The sequence below is a fragment of the Lissotriton vulgaris genome, chromosome 10 (assembly GCF_964263255.1).
Source record: "Lissotriton vulgaris chromosome 10, aLisVul1.2, whole genome shotgun sequence".
In the NCBI taxonomy this organism is placed as follows: domain Eukaryota; kingdom Metazoa; phylum Chordata; class Amphibia; order Caudata; family Salamandridae; genus Lissotriton; species Lissotriton vulgaris.
This window is the reverse complement of record NC_141698.1, coordinates 844,656,091-844,680,079: the sequence shown is the minus strand read 5'-3', so window position 1 is coordinate 844,680,079 and position 23,989 is coordinate 844,656,091. Positions and strand designations below refer to the sequence as shown.

Sequence of the window (23,989 nt, the reverse complement as noted above, 5' to 3'; positions counted from 1 at the left end):
TCCTGGCAGTGGTCCATCTGGTTCAGAGCTACAACTAGTTGGGTGTCATCCGCGTACGTAACCAGGTTGATGCCAAATGGGGCTACACAATCCTCCAAAGGGGACATGTACACATTGAAAAGTGTGGGGCTTAGGGAGGACCCCTGAGGTACCCCGCATTGTAGTGGGACAGTGAATGTTGCCTTCGGCGACCTGAAAGGTTCTGTGTTTTAGAAAGGATTTGAGCCAGCATATAGGGCTGAACCTTTAACTCCTAGTCTGTTTAAACGGTGGACAACGATAGAGTGGTCCACCGTGTCGAAGGCGGCACTAAGGTCCAGGAGGATCACTGCTGCGGATCTACCTGCATCCAGGATCATTCGTGCGTCTTCGACCGCTGCCATTATGCAGTGTCTGTGCCCTGGCCCGGCCGGAAGCCTGTCTGCGAGCGGTGTAGGAGTCTGTTTGGTTCTGAGAATGTGGAGAGCTGTTGGTTAATGAATTTCTCTGCCACCTTGCTGATTCCAGGCAGTAGTGAGATTGGTCGGTAGTTGCCCAGCTCTAGGGTGTCCAGATGGGATTTCTTTAGCAGAGCTCTCACCTTAGCCCTTTTCCAGTTTGGAGGTACCATGCCCAGTTGTAGGGTGGTGTTTATTAGATTGGTGATAGGGGGGTGATGGTCGGTGTCACGAGTTTCAGATTGTTGAAAGGTGTCGGATCGAATGGAGAACCACTTTTGATTGAGTTTAGGATCTGGGGAAGCGTTTCCGTTGGCAGGGGTGAGAAGGAGTCCAGGAAGGGGGCCTCGATTGGGGGAGCTGGGGGGAGGGGATCTAAGGGGTGGTCAGGGACGGGGAGTGTTTTTAGAATGTTTAGAATTTTGGTAGAGAAAAACTCTGCTAGTTCGGTGCATCTGCGACCCATGGGGTCGGTGACAGGGGATGGGTCTGAAACTTTCAGCAGTGGTTTGACAATACAAAATGTTTCCCTGGAGGAGTTGGCATAGGCTTGAATTTTTACTTCAAAGAAGGCCGCCTGCGTTGTTTTAAGTTTGGCTTTGTAGGATCTGATGGCTGTTTTGTATTCTACTTTTTGTAATTGGTCCAGTCCTTCCTCCAAATGCGTTCCAGTTTTTTGCAATGTTTTTTCTGGTCGCAGAGTTCTGGGGTGAACCAAGGGGATTTGAAGGGTCCCTTTTTTCGGTAGAAATATTTTGGGGCAGTACTAGATGTAATGAGTTTTCTATCCAGGTAGAGAATTGTTCATCTGCTAAAACTGGGTCTGGTTCGAATAAGGGGGTGGTGATTTTGAGTTTGTGTTTCCAGTCATCAGGGACTAATTTTGACCAGGGGCGTTCTGGGACAAGGTGTGATGATCCACAGTGGGGGGTTCAGTGATGGTTTGCCAGATGAATGGTACCAAGAAGTGGTCTGACCAAGGGGTGGGGAGGTATTTACTCGTTTTTAGTTCAGTCAAGTTTGAGAAGATGGGGTCTAACAGATGGCCTTTTACATGCGTGGGTTGGTGATTTTTCAAAAGAAGATGGTATGAGGCCAGGTCTAGTGTTAGGTCCCCTGTCACTTTGTCCAAGGAGTCATCAAAGTGGATGCTTAGATCTCCCAGTATTGTGAAATTAGGGGAGGAGCAGGCACGCAAGATGATGGCTTCCATCAGGGAGCTGCAGAACTGTCCCTGTGCTCCCGGTGGGCGGTACAGGAGAATACCTGACTGTGATTTTAAAGGGGAGAGTTGAATGTTAAAGTGGACGTTTTCACAATCAAGAATTGGGCTGTCTAAAATGCGGCAGGAGAGGTGATTTTTGTAAATGATTGCGATGCCGACGCCCTTTCTAGTAGTTCTGTCAAGGTGCCTAAGGTTTGCTGTATACGAGCTTAGAATGTTGGAGCCTAAGCACTACAAAAGGATGTTTCCCCAGAGGGCGGAAGTTTGCTGTGAAGTGGGTATGGCTTGTGAAGTGGCATAAGGAACATTTGTAGGGAAATCTGATCTATTACTATTAGTCTTTCTAAGTTACTTGTATTGAAATTAGAATAAGGTTTAAAGTTAATTGAATTTAATTTAATTTATGCCTAGGGTAATAGCTTAATAAAGTATAGGTTCATTTAATATGACTTGTTTCTTTCTAATTACATTAATTGCAGAGGCGTGCTTGGCGTTATAATTATAAAAGAGATATTGCATTTTTTATTTAAATAGTTTCAATTAGGGTTCAGGTTTGAGTTAAAAGTAATTTAAAATAATTGTATATAATAAAGAAGAAAAATAAGATAGGTACAAATATGATTAAGTAAATTGCATAGCTATAAACTTGGTGGATAGAGGATGAAGTGAGGGTAGGGAAAACAAAATTGGACAAAAGCAACCAATTGCGTGACAAAAGCACCCAATTGCAATGTTACTGTAAGGGGACAGAGAAAATGTAGGACAGTAAAATTGAAGAAGGAAATGTAAGGGGGATTACAGGTAGTAGTAGTAAATGTCTTTATTTGATTTTGCATTAAAACCATAAAAGCACATCACATACAATTCATTTAAAAAAGGAAAAACCTTTGGAAAAGAATAATTGGTTGAGAAAACCGAGACTATCTGTCTCAGAGATCTGGGTTAAGTTATTATCACATTTTAGTAAAGTGCATGATGCTAATGTCATTTATGTCATTTAAAAACAAAGATAACATTTGTACTACATTTAAGATGTTTACAAATATAAAAACAAATGTATCCATGACACATTGCAATAACAGTTGACCAATGCATGCCATACATCTATATACAGACCGTGATACCCCTCTAATACATTTGTTCACGTTAATGAAAGAACTTTTCAGCAAGTATAAAACATGCAAAATGCCTTCTACATGTTATTACGGTCTTCCTTTTACAATAGATCCTTCTACCTGGCCTATTTAGTTTTATTCATGATTTTTACTGTCCTGCTTCCTATGGTCCATGCCTGGAGCAGGTATCTAGATAGTGCAAAGACCAGGTATTCTGTTGCGTCACTTTTCAGGATTCTAGTGATCTCGTTTAAGCGGGTGGCTGCTAATATTCTGCAAATGTGTTTCTGACTTGAGAACTGAATCACACACAGAGCAACAGGGCAAAATATCAACCCCGTTCCAATTACTAAAAAAGCTATTAATTGGTAAATTAATTTTAGGTATACTATTTTAGTAAGGGGCGGCTCTATTCAATTTAAAAATTCCTCTTGTAACATGTTATCTTTAAAATTGAGGAACCTGTTGTCAATTCACCCACAGAACTCTTGTTGAGCCAGCTAACGATGCCATGGTTCCAATAATTCTTTTTAAGGTGGATACCATTCTTTTTTCAATTTTGCTTGGGGTAAGCCACAAATCAAACATACCAAGTTTGTTCAACCATGTCTTGATTTGGTTAAACCAATAGTAGTATGTCTTGAATTGACTCTTTCAAGGGTAGTGGTGAATCATTCGCCCATATGTGCATCCAATAAACTAATGGTCGGAGGGCGATTGTCAGGTAAGGCCGCTCCCAGACTTCACAGGAGCGAAGATAAATACCCCTAACTTCCAAAAAGCAGCCCCAGAATGGAATGTGAAACTCAATCTTAGGCACTGCTTTCCAAAAGTATGGGGTAATTAAAACCAAGGAGTGTCCACCACTCTCCCCATACGTGGATGAATGATGTCGAGGATTGGGACAGCCAGGAGGAGCAGGTGCTGGAAAGAAAAATTGCAATAACAGCACAATGCTTTTATATACTCAAAATGCTGTGGTACATTGATATGTGTTCAGTGCCACTTCACACTCACCCGGGTTTTTCTGTAGGCATACAATAAAGGTGTCTCAGCAGTAGGACAGGAGCGGGATACTTAAGGGTGTCTGTCACTGGAATAAGTGATATCAGGAACACGGCCTAAGATCCTGTGCGGGGGTGTCTACTGAGACATGCATTCACCATTCATACCAAGAGACCTGTGGTGGATCAAACTCACAACATAAGTAGTGCTCAAACGAAAGAATAATATGGCCTTGCAATAGCACTCAGACGAAGGCCGAAATCCTAATGACTGGGATCTCAGAGGAAGGGATTGGGGTATTCCGGCCGGCTCTTCCGACAGGAAAGAGCGGAGCAGAGACACACTCAAGAGGTGTGCCGTCCGGCTCCAAGGGGTCAGTGGAGCGGAACAGCAACATGCAGTAGGAGGAAGGTGAAAGACAAGACCTGCTCAAATAGCAGAGCCACAACTCGCAAACAGGCGTAGGAACATAAAAAGGCAAGGGCTGGCTCACATAGTTACATCACATAGCAAGACAGCAAGGTATAGGGAAAATATTGCAACGAGGGAGAAGCGCTGCCAAAATAATACCGCTCGTTAAATCAGGAAAGTCTCCGACCTCGAGGAGAGATGAGACAATATCAGGCAAGCGGCACACGAGACGCTGAAACTACAGGAGACGCTGAACGCCAAACAGGGAACAACGCGGAAGCAAGAAAGGGGCGTGGTCATGGACAGGATCAGTAAGCCAAGCGTCAACCTGCATGAGAGGAGTCCCTTTAGAGGGTTTAGGGAGCGTGTAAAAAGTGTATGCCTCGTGAGTGCGGCCCGGCCCTGAACACAGCTCAATGCCTTCCTCTTTGCCCCTGAACCCTAACAGCGATTACGTGGGAAATGCTCCTCATTCCAAAATCTAGTCGCATGGGTATAAGTGGTGCGTTTCGGGGAAGTTCTATTACTGATCTAATTAAATTGTTTTCGGCCTTCTCGATGGCCGCTAAATTTATGTGCCCCCATAACTCTGCGCCGTATAGCGCTTCCCCTAGTCCCTTTGCCTGATACACTTGGGTGACTGGGATTAATGGTCTGAAGCTTGATTTGTTGTAGCTTTTTACATAATTCTGATCCCACATGTTGTAGTGAGAATTAACTTTTTTGTATTTGGGGTGCCCACGATAGTGTGTGAATGAATCTCATGCCCAGGTAATCAAATTGATTATCTTCCTCCAGCACAGTTGAGCCCAGTTTTATATTTTGATTTAAAGACTAGTGATTGTTAAAAACCATGACTTTCGCTTTTAAATGATTGATTTTCAGCCCCTGTTCCTCACAACCCCTCCTAAATTAGTCCACTAAATTTTGAAGCCCCATCGGTGACCTCGAAATAAGCTGGGTATCATCTGAAAATAGTAGAGCAGACACCTCACATCCTGCAAGCTTGGGGGAATCACCCCTACAGTCCCTTAGCTGATCAATCAGCCCTTTTATGTAAAGCTTAAATAATGTTGGTGCCAAAACACATCCTTGCCTTACTCCGCGGCCCACCCCTATCTGGTTGTTTAATCCTCTATTGTTGCACCAATTTATTTGGGCAACATTTTTTGTATGGAGTCTGATAAGAATCTGCAAAAGGTTTGATGGTAACCCAAGGTTAGTCAAAACTGTCCAAAGTTTACATTGTGGTACCAAATCAAACGCGGCCCTTAGATCTACAAACACCACGTATGGAGAGCCTTTATCTAGTTTTACATATTTCCACAGGATCAAGAGGAAGCAAAGTATCAACAGTGCTTTCCTTCCCTCGAAACCCTGCCTGCAGGAGTGATACTAAATCTCCCTTCCTATTCCAATTATACACTCTCTTCAGCAGTTGTCCACAGAATATTTTCTCTGCTATGTCGATAAGACTTATCGGCCGATAGTTAGCTGGGTCGCTTTTATCTCCTTTCTTGTGGATGGACACGATTTCTGCGCCCAGCCATGTATCTGGTATCTGGGCTCCATCCAATATGGCATTAAAAGTGTAATTTAAGATCACACTCCATATTTGGGGTTCAGAGAGATAGAGGTCTCCCGGTATTATTGCCTCGTGGATTTCCTATATTGAAAATGAAAGACAGGCAGTATCTGCTTCCAGGTAAGAAAATTCCCTGGGTGCTGACTCCCTTTCCTCTGGTCCTGTATATAATCTAGAAAAGTGATCCTCCCAAGCCAATGGGAGGATGTGAAAGCTGTCTTCCACAACTAAACATTTTGTCCCCTTTGCACTTAGGTGCCAGAAGTCTGAATGATTTCTAATCTGAGCAGCAGGAAGTAGGTCTTCCCACTGCCCTTGATGCCAATTCCTAAGCACCCTGTGTTGGGTCTTTTTGTAGGCTCTTCTATGGTTAATAATGGATTCTCTTTGGCCAGACTTTATGGCACCCATCAAGGACTGGCTCGCTAATAAACAGGTAGTAGAAATAAATGCATACAGATCTTGCAATGATGACGGGCAAAATAATTTCACTTGCTTATAAGCATTTGAGAGTGGTTACAGTTGTGTTAATCATTAGAGCCTTGTTACTTCTTATTCACACTGTAACTCTGTAGATGGGAAGAAAGAGGGGTTGGGATCTCAAGATTAAGGGATGGAGAACATCAACATTATGTCTAACACTCCAGAGCTGAATATCAGGCTTTATAGTGCAGGGCCTTAACCTCCATACCTTTACCCCACTGACATTACAATGCGTTAACCTTTACAACATGTTGTAATACTATGTAGGGTTTAACAAAGCATGCCCTTACTCTGCATTGCAGTTGTATTGCCTGATATTCATATATTACAGAGTAGCAGAAGCCACTCTGTAGTTATAGCTAAGAGTCACTGAGATTGCGATTCCTTAGATTTTTGCTTTGCATTAACTTTTCTCTTGTTGGTCCAATACCAATGAAACTTTGCAGTTCAATTGGCAGATGATGCAAAGTTTTGCAGTGATTTGTTAAAGGTGTGCAAAGAAAAAAGGGGGCTACCAAAACATAGACATTTTATAGAGATGTAGCTGGAAAATGGACACTTGGATATCAATGAAATTTGGCAGGCGTTTATCTTATAGTATGTAGATGATCCTTTTTGGTAGTAGAGGTAAGTTGGGTAAGTATTTTTAAATTTATAAGGTACTAAAACCTAGTGCTATCTCGGTGGTTTTATACCATAGTAATTTCACTGTACTTGTTAATGACAAGACAGTAAATGATTGGCTAATGGTTGCCTTAATAACATTAAAAGATAGCCTTGTTGTTTTTACCACACTTTCGCTATGTTCTGGGTTAGTGCCTCAGACAAAGATAAGTAGCTGGTTTTATATTTTCTATACCTACTACCACTTTAATAAAGTGGTAATAAGTAGAGAAGATTATTTATATATTTCTATTTTTTTTTTTAAAAGGGTGATGAAGTATTGTGGTATCACCTAGGAAGTATCACAGTACTTGAAAAATAATTATAATAACTATGTCTAAAATGTTAAAATACACTCTACTACCCTATATTTCACACTTAAAGTGTACTACAGTGTAATTTTCAGCAGTTACATATTCCTTTTTAGGTCTCGCCTACGCAGTGCGCATGCACTGCATAGGATGAGACTTCTTGAAATCAATTCGCTTTTGGCCCCAAAACGTGCATGCGTTGCATTGCTTTTAATGGCAATGTGTGCACGTTTGGCGATTCCTTCGTGGGAGGGTGCAGTGGCGCCATGTGTCAGCAATGATCGTGCGTTGCTGCTCGCTCCCACAAGGTAAACAACCTCCCCCCACACGCACTCCGCTGTCCGAGCCTTTCCGCCTCCCCCTCCCCCGCTATGGCTATTGCGCACAGTTAAAACTAATATCATGAGCATGCAATAAGAAAAGTGCTATCAGAGTCACATATGTCAGATTGCCAACACTGAATTGAAGTTTTGGCACCAACACAAGAGGTGTCCGGGCTATTTACAACCTTGGAGGATACATGCGCCGAATACAAACAGTGGATACCTAAGGAAGAGGATGTAGCAGAGACGGCAAACGTTAGCTTGCAAGGTAGAAAGAAGGCAGCGTTAATGAAAGCTAATAATAATGGACATATTATTGACTGCTGATTCATCGCATCCTAAAGCTTTACTAACAGATTATATTACCAAAGGGAATGACCCTTTTATCAGACTTAGAATGCGGACAGACCTCTCGAGATTCAAATCTTTAACCCCTGGTTAATCATTCTGAAAAGGAGACACATGAATTCACTTACCTACTTTGCAAATCTAATTAGAAGGTTAAAAACAGATGAGGGTGCTAGAAAATATGTATTTACCAAAGTTGATGAAATGATATGGAGAACTCGTCGGAATTTGTAATTAAAGACAAAAAAAATAAACAAAGGTCTTAATCAATAGTGTAGATTCTGCAAGGGCCGCAAAGCCAAAGATGAAGTCCTTGACAGACATGGTTCAATGTTAGTTCAAGTGTTCAAGTTTAGGACAAGACTCAAATTAACAATTGTGATTCTTTTCCCGAAATTTTTTGTATCCGATTGAATGGTGTGAGACACCTGCTTCAGTACTTCTCACCAGCCATCTAGTTAAAGAGCCTGATGCGATATTTATGTGAATTGTATCTCAGTACAAGACCGGAGAAACTCGGGCCTATACTGCGGGGTCAAACTGGAGCTAACTAAGGACTGGAGCTCCAATCCACGGCGACTTTCACAACAGTGGCCTTGGCAAGTCAGTGAAATTGCAATGCGCCTACATGCCGTGCTATTTCGATTTTAATTGCGCGCATAGGATATCCTTGAACATAAATAAGCTAGCTGATAAACTAAGAAGATAAGGAGAACAGAGTGAACTAGAAGAGCCTAGTTTTTGATGCCTTTTTCAATTCTTGAAAAAAACTAATTGAGTTGAAAGACCCTGGGCAAGTTTACAACATAAGTATATTCATCCCCTTCTTTTACCTTTGAATATTAAACAAGCTAAGCAGCATTATTATATTTGCAGTTTTTAGAGAATTCCAATGTACGTTATTATATTACATGTTTTTACCTGGTGTATATCATGCTAATATATGATTCTTAAAGTACTATGAAATGTCTTTTTTAATAGATCTTTACTTTTATTATTTGCTTTTTTAAATCGAATAAAGTTATTTGATGATGATGAGAACAGAGTTCACTAGAAGAGCCAGTTTTGATGCCTTTTTGAATTCTTGAAAAGCATTGATTGAGCAGAGAGACTCTGGAAGAAGTTTCCAATGTCTTGCTCCCAGATAGAAAAGATAGATCTCGGGTGAAGGTCTGACAGATGCAGGGACTGGGTCAGATATAGATATTAAGGGAAAGGCATTGCTTAATTTGATCCAGTGGTAGATAGTGAGGGCCACCAGCACTTGTTTTGGCGACCAGCACTTATCTCTCTGCATAAAACATTTACAGAGAGCAAGAGAGGAAAAACACACAAAGTAGAAGGACAAAGGAAGAAAAAGACGGAAAAATGTGGCAAAGGGAAACAAGCATTGGTATAACCAATAGGTCTCGCCTTTGGGACCTTATAAGTGTTTAGCCATGCAACACTTCTTAATGTTGCACCAAGGATATTGTGCTGAATAACTAAACACGTATAAGGTCCCAAAGGCGAGACCTATTGGTTATGCCAATGCTTGTTTTATAAAGAAAATTAACCGAGTACCGCAGTACCACCGACAAAGTAATTGAAAAAAAAGTACTTTTTAAGAAGCAAATTACACTGTACTACACTATATTTCAGAAATATAGTGTACTACAATGTATCATTTTATTTTTTAATTATTCTTTTATTGTTTTTTGTGTCAGTACCACAGTACTTTGTAGGTGCAAGGGTGGTACTCCATGAACATTTTGACAAATATATATACAAAAATACAAATAAATCTCTGCACCTATTACCACTTTCATAAAGTGGAAATAGGTAGGGAACAACAATGAAACCTACCACTTACAAATATCCAAGGCCCAAACCCTGAACGCAAGCCAAAGTGAGTTGAAAAGTACATGACTGTCTTTTACTTTTGTAAAGGCAGCCATTAGCCTATTATATACTGGCTTGTGATGGGCATGTACCATGGCATACGGCAAAGTTACTGCGGTATACGGTGTTTTACAACTTTAACTCTACTTAAGTAGTTTAGAGCTACTACAAAAAATTTCACTTGCCAATACATAACACATATTCCTGCCAAATTTCATCTACATCCATTCTGCTATTTTCACCCTGTGTCTGTTTAAACTAGACTCTACTACGCCACATGCCAATCCACTCTACGTGACTACACTCCAATCGACATCATTCCATACTATGCCATTCTACTCTACGCCTCTCCACTCCAATCTATGCTACTCCACTCTATGCTATTCCACTTTATGACACTCCACTCTACGCTATTCCACTCAACTCCACACCACTCCATGCTATGCCACTCAACGCTACTCTATTCCACTCTACGCGACTACACTCAACACTACTCCACTCTACACCACTCCACTCTATGCCATTTCACTCTGTGCCATTCTACTCTACACCACTCTGCTCTACACAACTCCAGTCTATGCTACTCTACTGAATGCTATTCCACTCTGTGTAATTCCACTCTACGCCACTCCACTCTACGCTATTCCACTCTACTCCATGATACTCCATTCTATGCCACTCAGCGCATCTCTATTACACTCAATGGCACTCAACGCTTCGCTATTCGACTCTACGCCACTCAACTGTATGTCACTCTACTCTATGCCACTCAACTCTACAGCATTCCAATCCGCACCTCTCCACTCTACACCACTCCACTCTACTTCACTCCACTGTACACTCCTCCGATGTATGCCACTACACGATACTCTATTCAACTTTACGCCACTCCACTCAATCCCACTCTAGTGTGCGCCACTCTACTGTATGCTACTCTTTTATACACCACTCCCCTCTATGCCACTCTATGCTGCACCACTCCAATCTATGCTAGTCCACTCTATGCCAATCCACTTTACCCAACTCCACTATATGCCATTACACTTGTTGTCACTTCACTCCATTCCACTCCTCTACACGCCACTCAATGCTATTCTACTCTACGCCACTACACTCATTGCCACTCCATTGTATGCCACTCCACTCTACTCTATTACACTCTGTCACTCAACTATATGCCACTCTATGCCACTTTACTCTAAGCTATTCCACTCTACACCACTTCACTCTACGCTCTTCCACTCTACGCCACGCTACTCTATGCCACTCCACGCTGCACTATTCCACTCTTTGACACTCACTATTCCACTGTGTGCCATGACTCTGTCCACTACGCCACTCTACTTTAGGGATGCCACTATACAGCACTTCACTCTGCAACACTCCACTCTACGCCACTCCACTGTACACCCCTCCTCTGTATGCCACTAGACTCTAAACTATTAAACTTTACTCCACTCCACTCACTGCCATTCCACTCTACGCCACTCTGCTCCTCGCCACTCCTCTCTACGCCACTCAATGCTATTCTAGTCTATGCCACTCCACTCAATGCCACTCTATTGTATGCCACTCCACTCTACTCTATTCCACTCTATGTCACTCAACTCTATGCCACTCTACACCACTCTCCTCTACGCTATTCCACTCTACACCTTGTCACACTATGCTCTTCAACTCTATGCCACTCTACTCTATGCCACTCCATCCTGCGCTATTCCACTCAATGCCACTCACTGTTCCACTCTATGCCACTCCACTCCATGTCATGACAATGTATACTATTCCACTCTACGCCACTCTACTTTAGGGCCCTCCACTGTACACCACTCCACAGTATGCTATTCCACTATACACTTCTTCAGACTATGCTATTCCACTCTACCCCACTACACTCTATGCAACTCCACTATACTCTACTCCACTCTAATCTACTCTATTCAACTCTGTGCCACTCCACTGAAAACCCCTCTACTGTACTCCACTCAACTCGATGCCACCCCACTCTATGCCATTAAACTCACGGCACTCAATTTTATGTCACTCCACTCCATGCTATTCCACTCTTTGCTACTCCACTCTATCGCATTCCACTCGACACCAGTCCACTCTAGGCCATAACACTGTACATCACTACACTATACGCCACTTCACTCTAACCCACTCCACTCTAACCCACTCCACTCTAGGCCACTTCACTCTACCCCACTTCACTTCACTCTACACCACTCTACTGTACACCATTGTACTCTACACCACTCTACAGTATACCACTTCGCTCTACCCAATTTGACTCTACTTCACTCTACTCTACACCACTCTACACTACGCTACTGTACGACACTCAAAACTACACCACTCCAACCCATCGTACACAGTTATAATTTGCGCCCCACCCAAAACGTACTATAACTCACTGTAAATGGAGCTGCTCCAAACACAGTGTTGTCACCTCGCTAGCCAGACAAAATGAACTATGACCTGACCCTTGCCCCATGGACTGCATACACCCTTTCATGTTGCACCACTTATAGCATGTTAAATCATAGCATTTATAACAACAGTCATGCCAACGCATGTTACTTGATTTATGAGAAGGGTGTGCATGGTAGAGGAGTGTGTTATAGTTAATTTAGTCAGGCTAGTGAGGTGACAACACACTAAACCACTCTAATCTATGCTAATGCACTCTACACTACTACACTCTATGTCACTCTGCTCTTCTTGCACCACTCTACTGTATGCCACTGCACTCTATGCCACTCTACTATACACCACTGCACTTCACACCACTCTAATCTACTCTGCACCACTCTACACTGTGCCAATCTACTCTATACCACTTTACTCTGCACGACTCCACTCAAAGCCACTGCACTCTATACCACTGCACTCTATGCCACTCCACTCTACTCTGCACCAGTATATGTCACTGCACTATATGCCACTCTACTCTATTCTGCACTACTCTATGCCACTACACTCTACGCCACTCTATTCTGCACCATTCTACTCTACCTTGCACCACTGTACTCTATGCAACTGCACTCTATGCCATTCTACTCTGCACCACTCTAATCTAAGCTACTGCACTCCAAGCCACTTTACTCTAAGCCACTCTACTCTACGCCACTGCACTCTACTCCATTGCACTCTGCACCACTCTACACCACTGCACTCTACTCTACACTACAGCACTCTATGCCACACTACTCTATTTTGCTCTACTTTATTCTATGTTGCACCCCCCTACTCTATACCACTGTACTGTATACCATTGCACACTATTCTGCTGCACTCTACAGCACTACATACCATACATGCCATACATAAGGTTTCTACAGTAAATTGGCCTGGACATCTTTTTCTAGTGATTGTGGGCTTTAAATCTTCTGAGATGGTGATATTTAATGATCCGTGAGAAAAGGGGGTGGCTTAGCAATTTAGTGGTCCAACTGGGTTGAGTCTTAATACAGGGGAAAGATGTTGGTGATAAACGGAGGATTTGCAATCTCGGATTGAGAGCTCCAGGTATGTATCTTGAACTCCACCAACAAATCGAAAGAAATATTTGCAATTGTCACTGAGCTATCCAATCCTGACATAGTTACAATAACACTAACACCCTCCTAGTCACTTTGCAATTCGTTGAACACCTTTTTATTGATAAAATCACTACTAGTAAAGCCAGTATCCCCATAAACTTTTCCTGTGATACTTTGCCAATGGGCCGGTTAACCCCCACTCTCTGCATCAATTCCCTGTAATCAGCAGAGAAGTCTTTCTGAAATTGCTCACCAAAGTTAAGTCTGGATCTCCTGCTGACAGCTGTTCCCCTCACATTTTAGGAGGAACTTTCACTTCAAACCCTGACCCTGCTTGTTCTCTTTTAAACGATTCATTAACACAGGGTTGCATTCCTAGAGCCTTTAAAGAAGCAGTAATAGTTTGTCTAATCAAAAAAACTAGGGCAGACCCCTTGATCGCACTCAACTATCTTCCCATATCTTCGCTCCCCTTCCTGGCCAAAGTATTGGAAACTCATGTGGCAAACTGATTATGTTCATTCATTGAACAGTCCCATTTCCTTGACTTCCACCAAGCAGGCTTTCGCCCCTCTCATTCAACTGAGGAAGTAATACTGACCATTTCGGATGAACTAAGGAAAGAAGCAGACAAGGGTACCACTCAAGCCTTGATGCTCCTTGATTTATCCACAGCATTTGACACGGTCGACCACGTAATTCTGGTGGACCGTGTCAGGGACGCAGGAATTCAGGGACCTGCTCACAGCTGTATTACGTTCTTCTGGAGGGCTGATCCCAGGCTTGCAGCCTTTCCCATTTTACAGCGCCTAATGTTAAATTAACTTGCGGGGTGCCACAAGTATTTACTCCCCCTGATTCTGTCCTTAGGAGAAAGAAATGTATGCACGTTTAATTATGCAGATGACGTACAATTGATTTTTACCATCGACAACACCTCTGACTCTCTTCTGAATTGCTAGACCTCTATGCTACATATATGCAAATGGATGATTAGTAATCATCTAAAGCTAATTCCTGATAAAACTGAACTGATCTTGATAGGTGGTGCCCCCAACCCAGGGAACCTCAATATCCGGCCAATTGAGCTGAGTTTACCCCTGGTACCATCTTCTTCAGCCAAGAGTCTTGGTGTTACGATCAACTGTGACCTTTCCATCTAATCCCAGATTGGGAAGTTAGTTTCAACCTGCTTCTTCCAGCTCCGGAATATCAGGAAAATCACTCCTTAACATGGAAGCTCTTGTTTAGGCTGTTTTAGGGCTTGTCATTTCCCATATTGATTATGCCAACACACTTTATTTCGACCTTTGGTGTATTTATCTAATAGATTGCAGCTGGTGCAAAATCAGGCTGCCAGACTGATTTTCCATCAGTCAAGATGGCAACACTCTTCCCCGCTAAAGAGGAAGCGACACTGGCTCCCCATAATATGACGTTGCACATTCAAAATCGGGTTTTTCATTTTCAAATCTCTGCATGGCACATGTCTGAAATTCGTCTCCAACCTTATCCAGAGATATAGATCTGCTCGCAACTTGCCCTCAACCCATCTTAACCTCCTGGTTTCACCGACCTACAAACTGAAGAGACTTGGCAGTAGTAGCCCTTCATTTTTGGAATGCTTTTCCCCTTAACATCAGATTCTGTACAAACTTCCTTATCTTCAGGGGACTTCTTAAGACCTGGATGTTTATCCAGGCATATGTATAACCAACCAGGCTCCAGGCTATTCCTATGTTTAGCGCCAAGAAACCAATTGGTGAACATGGACTCTACAAATACTTTTAACATAACATTTATATGAAGAAAAATGAATGGAGGCACTGGCAGACAGCAAGATAGCTCTTCACATAATTTATAATAGAACCATCCTCAGAAGGAAATACTCAAAATAATTTAGCCATGAAATAATATCAGGTCACAAGATGCAAGTGTTTATAACCACATTGCAAACAATCTAATGGTTGATATATGAAGAGATGGTGAATGCACCACAACACTTACTTAATCCTTAATTTACAGTTTAGTTGGTGGAGGCTAGCGCCTTCTCCAGGCATAGATTTGCTACATGCTTTGCCACATTTCTGACTTCAAACTTGAGAGATGTAGATGGGGCAAAATCCTGCCACATTTGTGGTAGAATTTTCAACTCTAAACTCCCATTTGGTCAGCCAGGGAAATACGTTATCAGAATAGAGTGGTGATACTGTCTACCTGATGCTGGATGCTAAGGAGGGAGACATGGGAGAGTCTCAGCCATCCTATAACCTGAGGAACAAGGGATGTTTTTTTAAATTCAATTGACGACTTGTAAGATATTGGGTTCTTAGTTGTGCGGGCTAAGTACCCACCTGAAGTAATATTCACAAACTTTGTCAGGGTGAACCCTCAAAGTCAATAAATTCAACTGAGTTCAACACCTTGGTAGCTATGGCATGGACCAGGCAGGTTTAACTTACAGGCAATTTCTAAAGTATCTATGCAGTACCAAAACAGTAATAAAGTCGAAATCAAAACAATAAAATTCTGAAAAATAAATGAGAAAACTACAGTAAAATTGAATGCATGAAATGCCATTGAAATGCCAGAAATCAATTGGGGGAACCAGAGATATGAGTTTTCAGTTTTAAGTAGAAATAGTGCCAAAAAGTAGAAAGTGCCAATGATAGTCAATTCTCGAAGTAGAAAAGGATCTTGGTGCCAATTGATGCTGGCAGCGAGGGGGCATGGATCATATGTACCATCCAGGTTGATTCAGTCTTTTTAGTTCCAATCAACACCAACAATACACTTCTAAACCCTCCAGGACCTATGGGGAAGTGTATAGAGACTCACTGGGTGTCAGGCAGAAGGCAACAGCAGAGTCTAGTCCAAGTCCAGTTGCCACTGGTCAGCAGGGCAGTTGCAAGAAAGCTGTCTTGTAGTTCGTTGTTTACCTCTAGCTTGAACAGGAGGCTGCCTTATGATTTTTAGAGTGCACTTCTTTGTCCTGGCTATCAGAAGGAAGACAGTTCCAATCCTTTGGGGCTCTTTTCCGGTCTCAGACAGCAGGTTTGTACCCTTCTGATATTCCACCGGGCCAGAAGGGTTTTAGAGTGGGTGCCGGAGTTTTCACTTTTATGCCTTGAACAACGTAGGGATGTCGTAACCGATGTGTTAAAGGTTCCCAGGGCTAGCCCTACCCACTTTAGGCATTTTCAAGATGGTAAAAGTATTTGGTCGCATGAAACCAAGGTTCTGAGGGCCAGGGGTGTGTGGGGTTACTATGGGATAACAATCATAGTCTCCTCTCATATCCATCACTAAAATTCAGTTTACAACAGCCACAGTGCACCAAATAGACTCAGAGACATAAGTCTTGGAGAACAAAAAGTACAGTTTATACCCTACCAGGTTATACAAGAATTGTTTTGGCATCCTGTTTCTCTCCTTTGATATGCGCCTCAATTATTATATGAAAACCCCCAGCATACCTGTCAACCCAGTTTTGACACTCAGTAGGATTTGACGCTGTAATGTCAAAAAGAGGCCCACTGCGAATGGAGCCTGCCTGGGTGGAAGGAAAAGGAAGGGAGCAGGTTTGAGTGAAGGCTACAACTGCTTCTGACAGGGAATGCTTCTTTGATGTTAATCAAGTACTAGTCCCAGCCCATAAGTCAACCTGTTAAGGGCACAACAGCACCTCCCCACAAACATTACATGTCTAAACTTTGGTTACAAGTTTACACCTCAACAAGGGGGCGTTTGAAATGCTAATTACTAGTTGACAGAAGTGGTAGAAACAAATGCAGGTTAGCATCCAGGAATATCAGGCAGGGAAAAAGTAACTATGCAAAAGTTACATTTCCAAACGTTTAGTAAGAATCAGAAAACAGATGTTTAATTGTTATTCTAGAGGTAATGTTCCTGAGATTCAGTATTAGTATTTAATATTGCATCCCAGCGTTTTTGCATGGAACAGCTAGCCTTGTAACACTGAAAGTATGTTTTGGGGCCTTTTCACTGTAAGGACATGTGTAACAATACTCCTACTGTTAAATGCCATGCACCTTGCCTTGTGGGCAATAGGACCTACTTAGGGTTGATTTACAAGTATTTAAAAGAAAGGTTTAGGCCTGTCAAAAGGGACTTTTTTGATAATTTTAAAAGTGCACTGCCAGGCTACAGAGGCTAGGCATGCATCCATGTTTACACAGTCACTGTAGTGGGTGGCACAATGGGTGCTGCAGTCTGCTTGTGACATTTAACTAAAAGACCTTGGGTTCACTTTGGTACCACATACTAGAGACGAATAGGTAAGTTAATTACCATGTTGAAGATGAAGAACAAGCACTTTATCTCTGGTTAGCAAGGATAAAGTGTACAACGGCCTATATCAAGTAAAAATGTAGGATCCAACAATAGGCAGGCAAAACAGGATGACCAAAGATAAAAGGTGAATTTTCCATACAACCCATTTCACCACGGATAAAGGGAATTCCTGGGGTTTCCCTACAGGTCTGTGCATGCATTTAAGCATGAAAGAGAATCCCAGAAATTTCCCAGCCTAAGGGGTGCATGCAGCACCACTGTGATCAATAAGCCATAAACTGTACCAGGGATTACAACTTTATAAAAACAAGTGCTGATGTAAGTAGCAGCCGTACCACCACCTGTTGGAGTGAAATAGCTTGTAATATTGAGTAGATAAACACTGGTGGCCAGGGTTAATCATCATGTGATTAATTCATTCTCTATTTAGTAAGAAACTTGCCTATTTCACAATCAAGCATGTTCATTTTGACTCAGTGCTCTGATTTACAGATGATTTCATTTAACAAATGTAATTTTATTTTAGCTGGATTTCATTTAACCCCTTCACTGCGGCGGCTATTCCGTCGCAGTGCTAAGGGGGCGCGGCGGCCGCATGCTGGTGACGGAACCGCTCCGTCACCAGCATCGGTTGCGCTGTGCTTATGACGGAGCGGTTCCATCATGGCCCCGCCCGCTCAATAGAACGCTCAGCGCAGGCGCGGAATTCGCGCCGCGCAGGAGCGTCGGGTGGGCCTTGACGGAACCGCTCCGTCATCAGCACAGCGCCACCGCAGCTGATGACGGAGCGGTTCCGTCATCAGCAGGGGAGGGGTTAAAAAACACATTTCATAATGAAAGCAAATAGCCTACATATTGATTATCTATGCAAAGGGAAAACAACACTTACCTCCCTATTTTAGTCCCAGTATCAACTGTTCCGTTATCATACAATTCAAGATAATCATATAGACAGTCTTCCCCAAACTCAAGGTTAAACACTGTGAAGGTCAGACGGATGATGTTTCCAGGCTGTACAGAGATGATCCATGTACAGGTGATACCATGGGGGTAGACAGACGGGTGACCAGGACTTGTAATCAGCCCTTGAGGTGCAGTTAGGGTTTGCCCACATCCTATTCAGAATGAAAAAAATATTGTTAGGGTCAGAGAGTTACACACTTTGCACCCACCCACCTGATGAGGTTTGAGAGTCATCAATACATCCAAAGAATTACAATTTTTAAAGGATTAGATCTAATCACTCAATGTATAGGTCAAATAACAAAGCCCATGTTCAAATTCAGAAACCCAGTTTTCAGTTTAAGTGTGTGTGTGTGTTCGTGTGTGTGCCTGCATTTGTGGGTGAGAGAGAGAGAGGTGTGCATGTTTTTGCATATGTGGGCATGGGTTGTGATTTAGTGAATCCACTTTTTATCCCGAACGGTGGATTTTATATATGGCAGAACTGCATCTTTGTTGCCACAATGTTCTGATGGCACACAAATAAAGACTCACAAGTGATAGAGTAGGAATGTGTTTCTTCCTTTAAATTCAACTTTTTATATGACTAGAATCCAGTGGAGCGATGTCAGACTGTGTTATAAAGAATATTGACTTTTCTTCAATACAAAGTATTCTACAATGCATCATACTGTTCTAGGGCCACAAACATTGTCTCTGCTAAATGGAGGATGCTTGGTGCATGGAACTAGTCTATTTCAGTTGTTGTCATGACAATTTCTATGCATTAGTTTCACAATAAAGAAGTTCGTGGAGTTTGACTGTGGCAGAAAAAATTCTCAAGAAATCTTCTTGTAGGTTGGCCTCTCTCTCTCTCTCGCTCTCTCTCTCTCTCTCTCTCTATATATATATATATATATATATATATATATATATATATTCGGTATGTTGTCGTCCCATCATCCAATTATACGGAAAAGACGAGGCAAACCCAGTTTCTCGTGCGTGAAGATTTATTTCAAACCCATCACCATTCTGCCATGACGCGTTTCGGCCTGGCGAGGCCTTGATCACATGACAGCGTCAAGGAGGCGGAATAGCAAATTTAAAGTGCACTGTGCCATTGAAAGTCATAGACATAAATAAAATACTTCATGACTTAGTGTCTTGACATAGACTAAAGTGCGTGGCAATCAATATAATCACAATTAGCAGTTATTGCACATTATTTACACAATGTAAAATGTAATTGATTGACATTTGCAATTAAGAATAATAATAAAACATAATAAATATTGCTCTAAAATGTTTTAAAAATATAAATATTCACTGTCATTGCAAATGCAAAAGACTCAGCTTCCCTGCAACCATGGTAGAAGGCGTATGTAAACTATGGTTGGTCATTGCATAATATCAACGTATCCAACTAGTTTTAAAAAACCGCATATTTACAGGGAGGCTAAAACCAATTCCGTCACTACTACAGATGTGACCAGAAAGTCTATTATATATATATACACACATATATATATATATATACATTTGTTTCCCCGTGAATTGCGTCTCTCCTACTGTGTCGTTTCTTTAAGGAAAGGGGGTCCGTTCAGATAGCCGAAAAGAGACCATGTTGGCTTTTCATATCCATTCGTCTTTGTCCTCTCACTGGATATTCTAAAAACGGCAACGGGCCACAAAGTAGGTGCTTGCATTAAATTATTTTGTGCAAATCGGCATAACGCGTTTCAGCTCCTGTGGCAGCCTTGATCACATGACAAAGTTCTACGTTGCATTCGATCTTTTTAAAGTGCCAAGTGCCAGTGAAATTAAGATTACATGTGCAAATCACGCAATAGACATAGAAAAGTTACATTTGTAGTTTTTCATTTGTGGCCTATGCAGTTACAATTTTTCATAATTCTTTTCACAGTTTATTTGGCATAGTTTTATTGCGCCATTTCAAGGAAACACATTTGAAGTTAAAATTCAATGTATAGTCGTTGAAAGGATCTTACACTAATATTAACAATTTGACTAAGTCCTCAATCGGTTGAGGCTTACAACAACAGATCCTATGTGTTTATCTTTTACTTAGTTGAACTCTGACTGTCAGGCAAGAAAAAAGTGTTGTTGTGCTAAATTGCAAAACGTGCTTGTCACCCTCTATGTTGTGTATGCCACCAATGTTATAAAATCACATTAATCCATATTACATTGTTACAAGAAAATGGTGTCCTTGATTTAATTTGCGCGCTTTGGTTTTGGAGCCCCAATAACCAGTGGTTGGGTTCATATCACTTTTGGCCAGGTACTGTATATTTTTTTAAGGTGTTTTTGGCATAAGATTATAGTCTTTTAGATTGGTTCTGTTATTGTGTGCATCTTCTTCGTTGTTTGATGTCAATAAATATCGGTATAAATACTCGTTCTGTGCAAAATTGCAAACTATGGTTAATAAATACATAAATAACCATATAAATATGTGTGATATAAATGATTACTCTTTTAACTTGTGTGCAAATTGTGCAGGGTTCACATTGGATGCAATAAATACCATGTGCAAAGACGCTAATGGGACAATCATGGGCTCCTAACAGTACATTCGTCAATGTATAAAAATGCATAATGTTATTGTTAAAATCCTCAATTAATAAATATAACAATATAAATATATAAAAGATCATAGTAAAATACTAGTCTTAAAACATCAACAGCCATTGATAGACTTTCCGTATTGAACCATATTTAAGACCTAAGTTAAGACTTTGCATACCAATAAATAGACAAATCTAAATAAGATGCCAGTGTTAAGAACAATACTCATAAAAAGTCAATTCATAGGCAAGTGTACAGATCCTCAGTCACATTCAATCCTGTTGGGTATTTGGAGTTCAGTTCTAGAATATACCTAGTTTCCAGCTGACGTAACTTTTGTTCCCTATTGCCCCCTCGTCTGCTTGGTGGAACCACATCTATTACAAAGTATCTGAGGTCCTGGCGTCTAGAGTCATGTTTACTTTTATAATGGCGTGCCACTGGGTAAGTATTATCCTGATTGTTAATCGCCCTGAGGTGTTGCAAGATTCTTTTATGCACCTGTAGCTTCGTGCTCCCTACGTAATGTAGGTCGCAGGGGCAGATTAAAATATAAACCGCATATTCGGTTTTACAGGTCAGCAGTTTAGATATTTTGATACTTCTGCTGCTGAATGGTGTCATGTAAGTTGTTCGATTTTCACCCTGCTGACATGCCTTACAGGTTTTACACCTGAAGAAGCCTTCGTGAGCCTGAAGCCAATTCGTACTTTCTATGATTTCTGGGCTGGTTTTTACCAGTTCATCCCGCATTGATGGACCTCTGTTATATGTTATGGAAAGTCGAGTTGGTAGACTCTTACCTATGATTGGATCACTTAGTACCATGGGCCAGTTACGTGAGATGATTGATTAAAGTTGCTTATGCTGTTGGCTGTACTGTATAATATTTCTGAACTATTTCCGACTTTCACTGTCACTTGCTGGGGACTGTGCAGCAGAACTTGGCTCGCTGGGATGCTTTGGTAAAAGTAGTTTGAACCTATCTTTACGCATGGATTTCAAGATGGCGCTATTTATCACCGTGCTGGAATACCCTCCCTCTAAAAATCTCATTTTGCTTAAAGTTTGGGCTTCCCTTAGATCAGCATCATTACTGTGGATCCTCCTCAAACGCAGCATCTCCACATAGGGGATGCTATTTATAATGTGCTTGGCTTTGGAGCTGCTTGCATGCAGTGTGGAGTTCCCTGCGGTTTCTTTACGATACAATTTGGACTCAATCCTGTCATCCTGCACATAAATTTTAGTATCTAAAAAGCTCACCTCAATGTTACTTATGGTCGCTGTAAACTGTAAATTCAAATTGTTAATATTCAAAGCTTTGATAAAATCACTGGCATCACTGTTATTACCATTCCATATAACAGCAAAAAACACAAGATGATGGACGGAATGTTGCACAATGGCAAAACATTCACCCCCAGTCACAGATCTGGGTTTAATCCATCGTTATTTTGCTCACCAAGCCACCCCAGTTCAGACATGACCATATGCAAATCAGTCTTGACCCTGTGCCTCATGGGAACAGTCCAGCCCGAACTGCCAAGCCATGTCTTCCCTGGACCGGAATCAAGCATCCTAAGACCGGTTTCTGGCTATCAGCCGTCTTCAGCCAGGATAGCTTGACTCCAGTGGCTTAGTGAGCACGGGACCCACGTCTGGGCATACCCTTCCCACATTGGGTGAACAGCAAAAAACACAAGATGATGGACGGAATGTTGCACAATGGCAAAACATTCACCCCCAGTCACGGATCTGTGTTTAATCCATCGTTAATTTGCTCACCAAGCCACCCCAGTTCAGACATGGCCATATGCAAATCAGTCTTGACCCTTTGCCTCATTAGAACAGTCCAGCCCGAACTGCGAAGCCATGTCTTCCCTGGACCGGAATCAAGCATCCTAGGACCGGTTTCTGGCTATCAGCCGTCTTCATCTAGGATAGCTTGACTCCAGTGGCTTAGTGAGCACGGGACCCGCGTCTGGGCATACCCTTCCCACATTGGGTGAACAGCAAAAAACACAAGATGATGGACGGAATGTTGCACAATGGCAAAACATTCACCCCCAGTCACAGATCTGGGTTTAATCCATCGTTATTTTGCTCACCAAGCCACCCCAGGTCAGACATGGCCTTATGAAAATCAGTCTTGACCCTGTGCCTCATGGGAACAGTCCAGCCCGAACTGCCAATCCATGTCTTCCCTGGACCGGAATCAAGCATCCTAGGACTGGTTTCTGGCTATCAGCTGTCTTCAGCCAGGATAGCTTGACTCCAGTGGCTTAGTGAGCACGGGACCCACGTCTGGGCATACCATTCCCATGTTGGGTGAACAGCAAAAAACACAAGATGATGGAAGGAATGTTGCACAATGGCAAAACATTCACCCCCCGTCACAGATCTGGGTTTAATCCATTGTTATTATGCCCACCAAGCCACCCCAGTTCAGACATGGCAATATGCAAATCAGTCTTGACCCTTTGCCTCATTAGAACAGTCCAGCCCGAACTGCCAAGCCATGTCTTCCCTGGACCGGAATCAAGCATCCTAGGACCGGTTTCTGGCTATCAGCCATCTTCAGCCAGTTTAGCTTGACTCCAGTGGCTTAGTGAGCACGGAACCCACGTCTGGGCATACCCTTCCCACATTGGGTGAACAGCAAAAAACACGATGATGGACGGAATGTTGCACAATGGCAAAACATTCACCCCCAGTCACAGATCTGGGTTTAATCCATCGTTATTTTGCTCACCAAGCCACCCCAGTTCAGACACGGCCATATGCAAATCAGTCTTGACCCTGTGCC

General features: G+C 42.2%; 1 protein-coding gene across 1 annotated transcript in view; it reads right to left on the bottom strand.

Annotated features, from left to right (window-relative positions):
• Positions 1–23,989, bottom strand: part of CUBN (cubilin) — a 1,372,460-nt gene that overhangs the window by 1,080,115 nt on the left and 268,356 nt on the right. Inside the window, exon 21 of the mRNA XM_086941783.1 lies at positions 18,536–18,761. Within this exon, the coding sequence (XP_086797909.1) occupies positions 18,536–18,761 (226 nt within the window). The remainder of the gene's footprint in view (positions 1–18,535; positions 18,762–23,989) is intronic.